The sequence below is a fragment of the Manis javanica genome, chromosome 5, assembly GCF_040802235.1.
Source record: "Manis javanica isolate MJ-LG chromosome 5, MJ_LKY, whole genome shotgun sequence".
In the NCBI taxonomy this organism is placed as follows: Eukaryota; Metazoa; Chordata; class Mammalia; order Pholidota; family Manidae; genus Manis; species Manis javanica.
In genome coordinates, this window is record NC_133160.1 from 224378 (window position 1) to 239669 (window position 15292).

The window sequence follows — 15292 nt, forward strand, 5'->3', positions numbered from 1 at the left end:
TCTCCTCTCTTTCCATGTTTTGGGGGAGATCAGAAGATGAGTAACTGTCCAATACCCAGGGCAAGGAGCAGACAGCTGTGCCAGGGACCTGACCCCAAGTGCTCTGTCCCTACTGCCACCCGTCCTCAGAGCAGTGACCCCAGTAGACAGCTGTGCTCATCCCTGCTGGGGAGGGCATTGTGACCTGGGCAGGTGTGGCCCCCGTGCCCAGCCTGGCCAAGGCAGGCAGAGCAATGAGAAGGGCTGCTCAGGCCCCAGGTGGGCAGAATCCCTGGCATGTGTCAAAGTTCATCCCTGCAGGCTGGCTGGGGCAGGACACGGATGGTGTGGCCTCCCCAAGGGTCTGGGTGCCAGGCAGTGTAGCCTCTACCATCTTACAGGCCCCTTGAGCCACATGCTTGCCATCCCGTTCCCTGAGCTTCCAGGAGGTTGAAGATTCAAAACTGCAGCTGGTCCAGGGCCCGGTGACTCTGCCTAGGGTCCCCCCAAATCCACTGTGCCTCCAGAAGCAGAGATGGGGTGAGAACAAGCTGTCCTGAAGGGCTATGGGATCCAGACTTGGCCTCCTGCCCATAAGCCCTGGGCCCTGAGCTACAGTGCCCAGGGAAGGCTGAGACTCTTCCTCTGTGTGCCCAAGACCCTTCCCAGCTGAGCCCCCACCCAGCACCTGCCCTCATCTGCAGGCACCCAGGCAGGGCCCTCCGAGTTTCACCTGACCCTAGGATTGTCCCTGGTGGCAGTGGCGGGGTCAGACCTGACATGGGACCCAGCTGGCAGCCCAAGCCTGTGCAGGGCCCACCAGGCCAAGGGCCAGGGACAGCATGGTGGCAAAAAGAAACATTTAATAATCTGGCGGGAGGACAAAGGTGCACTGCAGGCAGGGCAGGAGGTGGGGCACACAGCCCTCCAGGGGAGGCCATGTGGGCACAGGGCAGGTCTCCAAAGAAGCTGTGTCTGTTGGCAGAGACTTGGGGAGAGTGCTGGCCACAGCCTCAGCAGAACTGCAACAAAATGGGGAGAGGTGCCTGGCTGTACCACCGGCAAGACCCCTCAGGGTAGGGCAGCTCCCAGGAGGCTGGTGGGCCATAGTGTCACACCATGTACGGCCCACCGCCAGAGAGCAGGGCTGGGTGTGGCCTGGGCTCCCCCTTACCTTCCAGCGGTTTCCACACTCATTGCAGACAACAAATGTGGTCATGGGCTCATCAGAACTGCGGGTCTGCACCTGGGAGAGGATCCTGATGAGAGGGGCCGCCAGCCCCCGGGCTCTGTCACTTAAAAGCAGGAGCCCCCAGATAGCAGGTCTTCCCTGGAGCCACACCGTGGGAAGGCCGCCCAGAGCCTCACAAGCCCTGGGTCCCTGTGGGTGGCCTGTGTTGAGGCCACCCTGGCAACCCCAACCTTCCAGCTGCCAACTGCTTCCTCTCACCAGGGCTCCCTGACATCTCCTGGGGTGCAAAGTGTCCACCTCCACAGGTCTGAGTGTAGTCCTCTAGCCACTGCCAGGCACTCAACACGCCAGCCCTCCCGCCGGCAGCAACTCTCCCTGGGGCTCCTCCATGTCGGGCCGGGCCCCAAACTTTGGTGCTGCAGAGCAAGCAGGACCCACCTCCCAAGACACTGCTTACTGGGGACCAGGGGTCCTGGGCAAGGGGGGAGGTCCCGAAGGACTAGGGGTCGTAGATTCCAGCCCATGGTTGGGCCCGTGCAGCTCTGAGGGGGTTAAAATGCTCACCTGCGTGTAGGTGCAGCTCTTCTTCCTGCACTTCCCACAGGTGAACAGGTCGGTCGGGGTGCCGCCGCCGCGGGCCATCTGGTGCTCCCGGATGGCCTCCTCGGTCATGGCCTTGCGGATCTCCTTCAGCTCGTCGCTGGCCATCTCCTGGGAGGAGGCGTGCGTGCTCAGCCCCCCCGCTGTGCAGAGGGGGTCCCCAGACCCTCCAGCAGGCTCACCTCCGACGTCATCACGGCAATCTGCTGCGGGGTTATGGCGCCACACAGCACATTCCGCCGCAGGTCGGGGTTCTTGGCATCCTTGAGGTTGGAAATGCGGCTCCGAATACGGTTCTTATACTTCATGTCTGTGTTCCCCACGTCCCGGAAGATGCGTGCAAGTGCTTAAGGACCTACCCAGAAGCCAGTACCCCTGCCCTCCACCCACCCCACCACCAGCCCAGGCCAACAAGGTTCTTGTGGGGGCCATGTCAAAGGTGGGGGAGCTGGGCAGGGATGAGGAGACTAGCAACAAGGGATGGGAGTGTCAGCCGCCCCACCGAGGCCTAGCAGTGAGTGAGGGGTCTGCTGGAAAGAGTCCCCACTACACCCATTCTTGGCTGAGACCCAGCTTTGGGCTCTGGGACCCAGGTCCCACCAGCAGGCAGCAGGTAAGGAGAGAGACTCCTGGTCAAGAGTGTGGAGGCCTGACCAACCCAACTGCCTGGAGAGGGGAGCAGGCTTGGTTGGCCTTGTGACTCCACCAGAAACCCCAGCCCCCAAGCCCTTGCACAAAGGATATATTCCTCAATCTGGGCTGACAGGCGCTCACAGTCTGTGCCAACGGCCATGTGATCATCTGCAAGAGGCAGCCCTGACTAGCCACCCCACTGGCTCCAACCACCACTTCAGCCTGCCCAGCACTGGGCAGTTAGCCCAGGACCCAGGTATTCTGGTGTCGCCAAAGATCCCCTACCCCACCGAGGTCAGCAGCATGAGCTGGGTGAGAGGGCCACTCCCAAAGACCCTCTGCTGGCACGAAGGGCCCAAGCCACCCAGGGAACCTAGGCATGTGTCAGCAGCCAGGACCCCAGGGCAGGCAAGAAGTCCTGCTGGCAACACTCACGGTCAGCCTGCAGCGCGGCGGTCAGCATCTCACGGCACTTGTTGCGCACAGCATCACAGGTGACTGGCACCGGGGGAAATGTGGTGATCCTTGGGGTCGATGGGGTCCTGGGCAGCTCTGGTCTCTTGTGGCTGGAAAGGGACAGGCCCACTCGGGCCACACGCGCTCCATGGGACAGTTCCCAGAGAAGCCGTCACCACCACCATCCCCTCAATTGTATTTGGTCCACCCTGATGACAGCCCATGACCCTGCCTGTCTGCCAAGTGCAGAGCAGCATGTCCATGGGATTTGCGCAGCTGGCTAGAAGCAGCGAGGCCTGCTGGGTGGGGTGCACTCCCTAGAAAGGGCACAATGTGGGTACCATCACCTGTGAGGTCCCTGCCCTCAAGAAGGCCTGGGGCACGGGGCCACACTTCCCGGCACCAGCCGCCAGGCCAGGGGGAAGCAGATAGGGCTGAGGTTGCCCAAGACCAGGTACCACTCCGCAGGCGGCCCCACCCAGCCCAGATGCCCTGTAGGGCTGAGGACCCACAACAGGCTGCCTGGTAGCCAAGCTGCGTCCACCTAGCCCTCCTCTCACACTCCTGTCTTGTGACCCCATGGCCCCCACAGAAGCCAGAAGAAACAGGTGGCTTCCTGGAAGAAAAATAACATGCAGATGGGTAGGTGAGCCTATAGCTCCACCCAGCCACACTATGAGCCCAAAGCTCAGCCTTCCTGGCCATTCCTGTCCAGTGGGGTTAGGACCCTCTTTGCCACATCCAGTCCCCATAAGCACCCCCAGTCTCCACGACTGCCCTCCCTGGAGCCGCAGAATAGTGAGGCCATGGTGCCCCAGAGCCTGAATCAGAAGGGGCCAAAGGGCCTAGCAGTGACACCAGGCCACTGAGCACCAGACCCACGAAGGGCGCTGGAGCAGGAGGACATGAGCAGGGTTCCCTACAGCGTCCAGGTGGACACAGGCTCACCCCTCAGAGGGTGGGGGCTGAAAAGACGCAGCATTTAGATCTCCGGAAGGAAACTGTCCAGTAAGAAGCCAGCCGGCCGGGAGCAGCTCCCCAGGAAGAGGCCCTTCAAGGAGCTCAAAGGCCTGTGTGTCCCTACGGCCTCAGCCCCATGGGAGCACACAGCATCAGCGCCCTCACCTGCTGGGCAGGAGGGGCCCGAGGGGTAGGAGAGTGTCCACCTGCCTCCCAGGTGTGCTACCTGGGATCCTTGGCCTCGGAGGCTTCCTTTGAGGACGACGTGGGCAGAGGCCCGCCCCTCCTCCGCTCCCTGGCTTTAGCATCCGAAGCATCTGCAGGTGCCAGGAAAGAGACGGGTGGCCAGGGGAAAGCAGACCTGAGGGGGCAGGGCCAGGCCAGGGAGGGGGGCAGAGCACCACCAAGGCACAGCCTCAGCCAGACGACCAGTCTGGCCTGCAGGCCCTGCCTCCACCCAGCCTCCAGATGGCCCTGCACCCCTTTCCCACACATCCCCCAACTCAAGCAGGCTGCCTGTGGGTCCTCTCTGGGGGTCCAACCAGCTGCCTGTCCTGGCAGAGGGGCTGTGATTCACCCGGAACAACAGCCTCAAGAGGTGAAGCTTGGATAAAGGGCGGTCGCCACAAGCAGGCCACACGTGGCCATTCCCCACCTGGGCCTCAGGCATCCATGTCCACTGAGCACACACCCTAAAGCCCTCCTGAGCCCACGCCTGCACTGCTGACCCTTGCATGGGATGAAGAGCACACCTTACGCCACCATCAACACACCTGTCCACCACACAGCCCGGTGGCCATGCAGGACTGGAGAGAGGCCCTGGGCAAGCCGCTCTATTTCCCAAGGGCTGAGCTGGGAGGGTCTGGGACGGGTCCTCAGGGTCCAGAAGGGCCTCTCTCCAACCCCCGCCCACCCCACTGTCCCCACGGATCTGCCCTCCCGCAGCTGTGGCCCCCTCCCCGCCACCTCCCTCTCCCTTCCCTGTTCCCCCTCGCTGCTTCCACATCTCCTCCCCCAGCTCTGCTGGATCCCTCTGCAGCTCCGCAGCCCCTGCCCTCAACTCTCCTACCTCTTTGTGCCACATGGAGCCCCTCCTCTCCCAGCCCTGAGCAGGCACTTCTTGAACCAGTTCTGCCACAGCCCTATTCCTAGGTGGCCCGACTGGGCACCCTACAGTTCCGACCGGCCAGGGGCCAGAGCTTCTCAAGGTGCCCCCTGGCCTGGCGCTCAGCCCGTGCTCCTGACCCGTACCCAGGAGCTTCTTCCAGGACTTGATGAGCGACTTGGCCAGTGTGATGACCTCCTCATCCGAGCTCTGCTTCCGCAGGGCATTGACAGACATGCCAATGCGGGTGGACTGGAAGGCAAGTAGACTGAGCTGGAGGGTGGGTGATGTCAGTCCCTCCTCACACCCCTTGGAAGTTCCCACATGGCAGGGGCGGGGGACCAGCATGAGGAGGTAAATGCCCTTCTCAAGGGCTGCTGTCCCCATTTGGAACCCAGAAGCTTCAGTGAGGGACTGAGTTATCCTCGGATGCCCCGCCACATCTCACTAGGCAACAGAGAAAGACAGAGACAGACGGTCTCCTCAGGCACAGGCATTCACACCGACTAAGGTGAGGGCGAGGGTGGGGCGCACAGGGCCCTACCTGCAGCAGGTGCAGTGTGATGGGCATGGCCTTCAGCTCCCGGAGCAGGTCCATGGCTCCTTCCTGCAGGAGAAGGGGGACCTTCATAAACAACGTGGAGATCTCAGTGGACCATCCCACCTTCTCTTACACACAAGGTGGGAGTCAGGCCTCAAGCAGGAACAACTTGGAGATCCACATGTGGCCAGACATCCAGGGCGGGCTGGAAGGAGAAGGGAAGCAGCTTTGCGGACTCAATCCCACAAAAGGTGATGTGGCTTCTCTCCCTGCATCAGGTCACTGACCAAACCATGATGACAGGAAACACCTTCAAGAGTCGAAACCCCTCCCAGCAAGGGTGCCACACCAGCTGAAGGTGTAGCCCAGGGGGGCTTACTCCCATCTGGTCCCATGTCCATTGCCCAGGCATACAGGGCGGCCTCTCCTCCAAGTGGCCCACCCACCCTCTAAGAGGGCAACCCAGGAATGGTCAGTGTGCCCTGCTGAGGCCTAAGCTTTGGGGCACTTCACTCCCCTCACTCTGGCAATCAACCCCTCCAGCCTTTGTTGGAACCCCTCAGGCCAGCCACGGCCCCTCGCCTGGACAACTGCAGCAGAGCCCTACCCTCTTTCCCTGCCCACACCCCTCCTCAGAGCCTCTCACTCAAGGCCAAATACACACAGGCTGCATTTCCACGCCAGGCTGGTATGTCAAGCTGCCTGCCCCTGGACCCGTGCACCTGCTGTTCTCACTGCCAGGGACATGCCGCTCTCTGCAGAACTTGTCCAAATGACACCTTCCCAGGGAGGGAGGCCTCTCCTACTCCAAACTGCAACCACACCCCACACAACACCCCATCTTCTTCCCCTGCTTTGCTTTCCCCAACAGACCTCTCACTCTCCAACACACTCTGTGCATTTCTCTCCAGGACATGCAGGGGACAGAAGTAACCAGACCCAGACACCAATGGTTGTGAGAGCCTCAGATGAGGGAGGGGCTGAGCCTGCCCCCTGCCCTCCCCGGCCACCAATCCATGTGGCATCTCTGCTCAGGAGGCAGCTCGTCCCTCAACCTTCTGGCAAGCCCTGCCCCTCCACTTGTGTGGCAGCCAGCCCTGGGGTGACCTCAGAGGGGACAGATGTTTGCCAGAGCCAAGGACAGTGCCACTCATGAACCATTTTTCCCAAAATGGAGCTTTCCATGGGCTCCAGACTGGAGAGGCATGAACACAATTCCTAACTTCCCAATCAGGGTCTCCAACTCCCCCAAGGGGCCTCACAGGTTCTGGTACCCAGCAGGAGCCTCTGGTAGCTCCCACTCCCACTACAGCACCCCTAAACCGTGTAGCCTCCTTGCAGCCATGCCTGCTTCCCCTCCTCATTCTCCCTGGGGCTTCCATTCCACCTGTGCTTCCACCTGGGTAACCCTCCCCCAAGTTCTGCTGCAAATCACCCAGCCCTCTGTGGGTTCCAGGACCCATCTCTGTCCCCACCTGGGGGGTGTTGATCTTTGTTCTGTCTCCTCCACAAAGGGACGCAGTTGCTTTCTCTAGTCATCTCTGGAAAAAGCTAGATTGTTCCCACACCCCTGCTCTGTGCTGTCCACAGCCTCCCAGGGATATGAACACAATAGGGGGCTTCTTGCAGGATGAATGAACGAACGGGAGCCAGCCCCCTTTGCTGGGTGTAGACCCCTATCCAGAACTCATACCCTGAGTCGAGGACCCAGACTCAACCCTGCTTAACTCAAAAAAGCCAATGCAAACCACCATGCAGGCATACAGCTCCGAGGCGGCTGTGCAGGCCACCTCTATCACCTGTGCCACCACTCTGCCCCGCCCCAGGAGCTCAGGGTCTAGGGAGAGATGGTTGAGTTTATTGAGCCTCTCAGGGAGCCAAACAGGTCACCTCCCCACACCCTAGAGGCTGACACCACCCACCAAGGATGCTTGCGTGTGAGGGTACACTGGTTGCCAAGGCCTCGAAGCTGAGGAGGGGCTGGAGTTGAGAGCCCCATCTGCCCGGCCTCCTCCAAAGGCTCACTGGACGTGAGACAACAAGCCCGGATAGCACAGTGTGCTCAGCTGGTCAGGGACTCGCGCACCCTGGCACCCCCAAGAGGGTTCAGCAAACCTCAAGGGCTTTCCCAAGGGTCTCTCGGTCTTTACCCCACTCCCCAGTTGCTGCTGGCTGAGTTCTAGCTAAGAAAGGGAAATAATTTATTAGGGAAGCCTAATAATTGTGGGGCAGGGACAGATAGGGAAGAAAAGGGGCCAGATAAGGCCTCTCGCGTGCTTGTGAAGGGGGTGATGAGGCCCACAGCCCTGCCCGGGCAAAGGTAGGGGAGGTGCTGTAGCTCCAGCGGAAAGGGGTCCGATCTCCCCCTCCACAGTCTTGCAGGCCAAGAAAGGGCGCGGGAGATCTAAGGGGGGGATGGAGGACTCTGAGGTGGGAGTTGGGGCTCCCGCGTTTGGTTGGGGGTGGGGGCGCTGTGAGGATGCGCAGCCTGGCAAGAAAGCAGGCGAGAGAGGACCCGGCCGCCAGCAAGAAAGGGCAGAACAGGCCGGGGAGTCTTCCAGGCCTCGAGGGGTGGGGCCGAGGAAGGTCTCGCCGGCGTGGCCCTGGGGGGTGGTCTGATTAGGGGACAGGGAAGGGGGCGGATCCCTGGGCTGCGGGCTCTCAGCCTAGGAGCTGGGTTCCGAGTCCAAAGCAGGTGGCTCCCCTGGGCAAGGTCCAGGCCGGATCGCGGCCTCCGCTGTGGATGCCAGGATGACGGGCAGGGCTGGCCCAGGGCAGGGGTCTCGGCCACCGACGGGCGCCACCCCGCGTCCCGAGTCTCCGCCGGGGCGGGGTCTCATCCTGCCCCTCGGGTGGTGTCCCCAGCCCTGACGGGGGCTCGGCGGACTCGGCGGGGCGGGGGTCCCGGGGTCCTGGAGGCCCGCGCCCCTCACCGCGCTCTTCTTGGTCACCATCTTGTCCAGCCTCCGGGCGATCCGCGCAATCTCCTCCTCCTTGCCCATCATTGCCGCGGGGGCAGCGCCCCCAGCGCCCCCGCGCCAGCTCAGCCTCCCGGCCCGTACCCCGACCCCAGCCGTCGCCGCCTCCCGCACCCGCCGCAGCCGACACCGCCCAGCCGCCGGCGGGAGACCCTCTGTTCAAACCCTCGGCCCCGCGGCTGCCGCGCTGCACTCTGGGACTCGTAGTTCCCGCGCCGCCCGTCTCGCGCGCGCTTGCCCCGCCCCGGACCACAACTCCCAGGAGCCACGCGGGCGCACGCGGCCTCCTGGGAAGTGTAGTCCTGACGCGGCGTCGCCGGAGATCTGCGGGACGCCGCGCTGCCACTCGGCCCCGCAGCGGTCCGCCGAAGCGAGTGGCGCGGCGAAAGGCTCTTGGGAGCCCGTCCCTTCTCCCCGCCCACTTTGAGCTCTCCTCGCGTACCTTGCGGTGCCCCGCGGCCGCAAAACCCTCCCTCCCACGCTCTCTCAGCCCTGCGGCAAGCGCCGGCCCAGCGCTGCGCGGACCCCTGCGCCCGGGCCTGGACTCGGCCTCGGGCCTGGGTGGGCCAGGAGGTGGGGGGATGTTAGGCGCCGGCGCCGGGGACCCGTAAGGCCCCTGCCTCGGGACTGCCACCGGGGGCGAACCCGGACTCTGCGCTCCGAACAAGCCAGCGACCACTGTGCGCCTCAGCCTCTCCGTCTATGAAACGGGGCTGTTGAGGGTGTCTGCCTCACGGGGCAGCTGTCAGGTTGGTGCGAGCTGATTCAGGTCGTGCCATGAGCGCAGGGCAGGGGACAGAGCATGAGCAATTAGATTGCCATCCTCTCTGCTGCTGGGGATCCCAGGGAAGGCCAGGCTCCACTCGGCTGGAGGAATGGCCCTGGCCCCAGAAGGGTTGGGGCAGAAAAGGAGCAGGGCCAGCCTCTCTACCAGATGTCTGCCCCCTCCTGAGGGATGCAGATACTGGGTGGTTTGCAGGAGGGGACACAATTCCGAGGCAGGGTAGAGGCCAGGGGGCTGATGTCTGTAGTGTTGTGGGCCATGAGCCCTGACAGCCCTGCATCAAAAGATGCCACCACAAGGGGAGGGGTGTGACCCCATGTGGGGTGAGGGTGGGGTACCCCTGCCTGTGCCCTGCATGGCCCATGATGAGCAGTGGCCTCCAGGTGGCAGGAGTGAGCCACATACCGACTGGTGGGCAGGCATCCACCGCCCTCCCCTAGGGTGGCCCATTCTGTTCTGGCCACAGCTTGAAGCAGCCAGATGGGACCGTGGGTAGTCTTGGAGAGAGGCCCTCCCTTGCGGGAGCTATAGGTGGTCCCACCCTTGCCAGGGCCCAAGCTGGAGTAGCACTCACCAACTGCCAACCCTATAGCTCTTAACTCCTCACCTCAGGAATCCCTGGTCCTGGGGCCCCTCATGAATTTGTGATACCTGGAAGGTGTTCAGGATACTCCAAGCCCTTAACGGACATTGTGGACTTTCTCTTCCAAGGAGCTTCCCCAAGAAAAATAGATCCTCCTGTGCCCTCAGAAACCTGCAACCAGAGGGTAATATCAGAACCACTGCATTCTTCTTTGGGGCCATTAAGTAAACCTGGCCGTACCCCCAAAAGGTGTTCACCAGGGCTGGGTCCCTCCAGACCACAGCCCGAAGCCCTGCAGGTAAAGAAGCTCACTTCCTTTTTAATGCTACATGTGACTTAATCATACAGGGGACAAAGTTGCTCACATGTGCACAGGCCAGGCACACCCAAGGATCCTCCAGGCATGGTGCCAATCACATGCACGTGGGTGCCTCCTGCACAGACACCCAGAGGCACTGTGGACCATCTGTGAGGCGTCTGTCTCCCACAGACTGCTCGGCTCAGAGAACAAGGCCTCGGTTCCACCCTCTGCCAAATCCTCAGCCCTCAGGCACCTAATAGTGCTCAGTGGATCAGTGCCGCAGGAAGGAAAATGGCATGGGGGATGGGGAAGATTCGGGAAGAGACCCATGCTTGCCAGCCACCACCAGCTCAGGAGTGAGTGATCTCCCCTCTGCTCTGGGCTGCAGGCCCGCCACAGGGACCCTCCTGGAGCCACGCAGGGCCCTCTCCTCGGGACCCTAGCCCCTCCGCTTCCTGCTCAGATGGGCCTGGGCAGAGGAGCAGTGACACCCAGACGCACCAGACAGGTCAGTGCTAAGTCAAAGGGGGTCAGGCTGGGTTTGGAGACCGAGCCATGAAAATGTGGATGTGTGGGTGGAGGGGAAGGCTCCTGATTAGAGAGGGTAAAGGGAATCAGCAGACAGCAGGGGAGGAGCCCTCAGGGGTAGAGGACAGCCCCACTTACCTTCCCAGACCAACCCTGCCTGTCTTAGTCCAGAAGGCCCTCTGGGACACTGCCGGCCCACCACCAAGGGACCTCCCTTATTAGTTCCCACGATGGTCCCACAGTGCAGCCCTCAGAAGCCCCACCCCTGGGACTGACCCCACCTCAGCTTATCCTTAGGGCTTGTAGCCTGTCCTGCAGGGGTCTCCCACATTGGGCCCCTTTATGGGTCTGCCCTCAGGAGCCCTCTTCTGTGGGGAGCCCAGTCCTGTTCTGGGGGCTCTGAAGGGGCAGACACAATCTTGACAGGGGTCTAGGGACACCCCAGTGACACCCAAGGGTCCACTCCACACAGGCGAGGCCACATCTTTGTCACAGAGGTCTGCTCTCCCCCATCTCAATCCACGGAACATCACCATCGGAAGCTCAGGCTCTGGGGGCAGGCAGGGCAGTGACCAGGACTTAGATCCGCCAAGAGCCCCTGCCCCAGGTGCTGGCTGCTATCTTAGCTCTGCCGCAGCAGCGGCCCTCTGTCTGGGTCCCATTCTCCCTGACTGCAGAATGGGAAGAGCCGGTGCCTAGGACTGCATCTTGGAAAGTCCCCAGCCCAGCCCATAGCCTTGGCCCAGGCCCAGCTCCCTCCCCAAGAGGCAGCACTTGGGGGGAGGCAGGAGGCATCCCCCAGAGGCTAGCAGCCTGCTTCAGGCTCATTCTAACAATGTGCTTCCCCCACACAATTCCCAGAAACGCTGCCCTCCCTGCCCAGCCCGCCAGCCTGGCGGCCACTCCACCCTCCCCCTCCCCAGGGGCCCCAGGCAGTAGTGGTGGGGTCAGGGGCTAGGGGTGAAAGGAGGAACTCTCACTTGCAGGGGAGAAAGCCAAGGGGTCTCTGAGGCAGTGCCTCCCAGGGTTCCAGGCACACTGGCCCTGCCCTCCTGGAGAGATACTAAGGAAACTCCTGAGAGAGGCACACCGGGGGGCCAAGGAGCCAGGCTTTGGGAGTGGCCTTGGCCAGGCCTGGCTCCGGGAGCAGACCCCCTGCCCTTCGCTCCTGGTGGAGAGTCCATCCTTCCTGCCCTGCACAAGCCGATCTTCACATAGCAGCTGTGCCGAGGCTGCGGGAAGCTAGGTCAGAGCACCCCCTCCTCGGCTCGGAACCCTCCCACGTCGCCAAGTCTGCTTCAGAGAATGAAGCAAGACCCTCCCAGGCCCCACACAGCCCCCCTGTTCCCTCCCCTCTGCACTGCTGCTCTTCCCACATCCCAGCACACCTCCCTGCCCCAGGGCCTTGGCAGTCTCCTAGGGTTGGCTCAAAAGTCCCCTCATGAAAGTATGGGCAGTGAACACCCCAACATAGCTTCTCTCTCACCCAGACATCACAGCCTGGTGCCCCTGTTCTGGCCTGTTGGTGGCTTCGTTCTTGTCTGTCTCTCTCCATCAGAACAGAAGCTCCCAGGGGCGAGGACTTGGGTCTGCTGGGTTCCCTGCCAAACCCCTGTCTCCTAGGACAGGACAGGGTTCATAGCAGGTGCTGGTAACAAACAAATGCATGAATGGAAGTTTCCTGCTCCAGAGCAAGAAGGGGTGGGTGGTCCCCAGAACATAGACATACCTCCCCCAGGCCATTTGGCAGCCCCAGCGGTTAGGCCATCAAAGCCACTTGTCACCAAAGCCACGGCAGCAGCAAAAAAAAAACAACAGCTGTGGTGCCTGCGGGGGGCTGGGGGGGCTGATGGCCACCTGGGGAGCTTTTCTCCTCCTTTCCAGGGACCCCAGGGCAACTGAGGACCATCACCAAGACTGGCAGTACAGTGAGGGGTCCAGCCAGTCTGGGACAAGGTGATCAGGGTGGGGACGGCGCTCCTAGCGGCCCAGGATACCCGAGTGTGCCAACATGTGGACTCCATGCAGGCCCCACACACAGCCCCACGTCTGCCCACTATGAGCCACCGCAGGGGGCCAGGGCACACCTCCTGGAGGACCAGGATGCCACAGACCCAGGACCAGGGCAACAAGATCTTAATAAAGACAGCCATACCAGCAGCTGCTCACGCCTGGGTCACCCCTAGTGGGGCAAAGCCAGGGGCAGGAACACCAGCCTGGCCTGGCCGGACGACTGGACAGACAGAGTGTCTGGCGCCTGCTCAGCCAGGCTGGCCCTCACTCCCTCCTCGCAGCTGTGGCCTTCCTTCCTGAGACGGTGTTTCCCGGCTCCGCCCTGCTATTGCCACAGAAACTGAGAGCAGCCAGTCCCCCCCCACCCCCCTGAGCCTGGTCCCCGTGGAGCCCCCACTGAGCACCAAGCAGCCCACACAGGGCGCAGCAACTCCCAGGACACACACAACGGCCCTCAGAGCTCACACAGCACAACACCCCCCAACACCTGGAGCACCCACAGAAGTCACTCTCATCACATGTGACCTGAGCCCTAACCCCGACCTCTACCGTCCTGCAGCCTAATGTCACTTGGTAGGCCTCCTCACATGCTACGTTCTGTGCCCTTCAACCCAGAGAAACCTCCCACCTACTCAGTCCTGCTCTCCCCACAGCACTGGGGCAGAGTCCCACAACACCCTGCACAATGCCCCTTAGACCTATGCTGGCCCCAACTCCACCACAGTTGAGATGCCCCCGGTGACAGCACCACACCCGTCTGCTCTGCTCACTCAGAAGACTGCAGACCCCCAGCCAGCCCGACACCACCACAAGCACCCTGACACCCTAGTACCCACAACACAGATCCACAGCTGTGACAAATCACATCCCAACCCCAAACCCAACATGTGGGCGCACTCACTCGTGCCCACCGCACCCATAGCATTTTGGAAGCCCGGTGGCTCTGTGGACACCAGGCCCAGCACCCCAGGGCTGAGAGCCAGAACACACAGGGCAGGGTGGGGCGAGCCTGCTGACCCAGTGTTCACCTGAGCCAGACCTGTCACTGGGCAAGGCACACACACACATGTGCCCATTTGATGCTAGGCTGCCACGCGGCTTCCCCAGGAGCTCCAGCCCAGGGCAGAGGTTGAGGTGGACCCCACACCGTGTGTTCCCCACTGCCCCAGCCCTTGCAGCAGCCTCAAGGAAGGGCAGCAGCACAAGGGCCAGGCCTGGAGCTCTGGCCTCAAGGCCCACGAGGTAGGATCTGAACTGGGAGACCTGCCCCCAAGCCAAGGTCTCAGGAGACTGAACAGTCCCCTCCACCTGCACCTGAGTCGGGTGGGGGCCCCAGCCCTACCCTCTGGGAGAAAGAGGGTCCAGCCCCAAGGGACTCATAACCATCCCTGAGTTATGAGTGCTTGCTTCAGTGCTCCCACAGGGTGGGAGCCTGTGAGGTCTGTGCCCCGGGCAGTGCCTGGGAGGTCCGCCGCAGCCTGAGCCCTGCCACAAGGGGGATTACCCAGCATCCTCTGCAGGCTTTGCCCAGAGCATGGGGGTCTGGCCTAGGCTGAGGGAAGGAGTGTGTGGAGGGCAGAGAGGGTAGTGTCCACTCTACAGCAGGCCAGCCCCACCCTTGCAGAGAAAGCTTGCCCCTCCACCCCACCTTTCAGTCTGGGCAATTGGGGGCTGCAGACAGGGCCTCCGCAAGGGTGGGCAGCATCCATCCTGGGTCAGGCCAACCTGAGGTGGGTTCTGGAGACAAAAGAACACCCTCAGACTTGCAAATCACCCCCACTTTGGATAAAGCTGCGGCCACAGCTTGGAGGCCACAGAAGTCTTGGGTACCCATTCCTTGGTCCCTTGCGGGCCAGAACTTCAGAGGACCCCATTCTACACCCCAGGGGCCCCTGTCCTCATGGCAGAGTTTAGCCTCTGGGCAGCCTCCAACCCGACAGCCTACCTCACCACCCTACCCAGGCAGATAGACAGACACAGAGACCACACACAGTTGCACAGAGTCACACATCTGACGTCCCTCCCCCGAGCACAGCCAGCCACACCCACACAACCCCTTGTACAGCCCAGGGTACCCGCAGCCCCACTGCTCTGAAGTCAGGGCCACTCCAACAGCAGTCCCTACTCCACTGCTTTCCCACGGGGACAGTGGGCCAGAGCCACAGACCTCACCCCTGCCAGGCAGCCGTGTGAGGCTCGCACGCAACGGAGGGCAGCCTGACCCCAGAGAAGTAGGACTACAAGCCCTCCAGGAGTCTCTCCCCTTGCCCAGCCTGGATGCAGCCCACAGGACATGACAGCCGGACACCTGAGTCGCAGAACTCAGCCAGGAGGGAGGGTCACTGGCTGGCGCCAGGCGAGGCAGCTATCCTGCTGGGGGTGGGGGCACAGGGATGGTGAGGTAATACCGGATACTGCCTGCCACTGTGCTTGAAGCAGCTCAGACAACTCTAGGCTGTCAGGGGTTGTAGAAGGCCAGGCAGGTCCCCTAAGGGAATCGAATATCCCCCCCATGTTGGAGGGTTGCAGTGCAGGACCCTGGAAAACTCTTTCCGGAGCCCAGTGACCATCATCCCAGACCAGCTGCCACCCAGACTGAGCCAGGTCCTGGTGACCCCAGACCACACCTAGAAGGCTGC

At 62.2% G+C, this 15292-nt stretch overlaps 1 protein-coding gene across 5 annotated transcripts; it reads right to left on the minus strand.

Annotated features, from left to right (window-relative positions):
* Positions 1–825: 825 nt before the first annotated feature.
* On the minus strand, positions 826–14386 carry TCEA2 (transcription elongation factor A2). 5 transcript variants are annotated; one of them, XM_017655393.3, is made up of 11 exons: positions 14302–14386; positions 9880–9982; positions 5470–5532; positions 5072–5177; positions 4047–4137; positions 2840–2970; positions 2516–2572; positions 1954–2108; positions 1736–1882; positions 1154–1225; positions 826–1001 (listed from the first exon to the last, which is right to left on the minus strand). In XM_017655393.3, the coding sequence occupies exons 3-11, from the start codon at positions 5521–5523 to the stop codon at positions 993–995; spliced, it is 822 nt and encodes a 273-aa protein (XP_017510882.1). In that variant the 5' UTR covers positions 5524–5532; positions 9880–9982; positions 14302–14386; the 3' UTR covers positions 826–992. The 5 variants fall into 5 exon arrangements, 4 of the variants coding, with proteins under 4 accessions (XP_017510882.1, XP_036862489.1, XP_017510885.1 ...); XM_037006594.2 differs by lacking the exons at positions 9880–9982; positions 14302–14386 and adding exons at positions 5604–5671; positions 8400–8639 and having other exon boundaries at positions 5470–5550; XR_001852366.3 differs by lacking the exon at positions 14302–14386 and having other exon boundaries at positions 1154–1238; positions 9880–9953.
* Between the last annotated feature and the right edge of the window lie 906 nt (positions 14387–15292).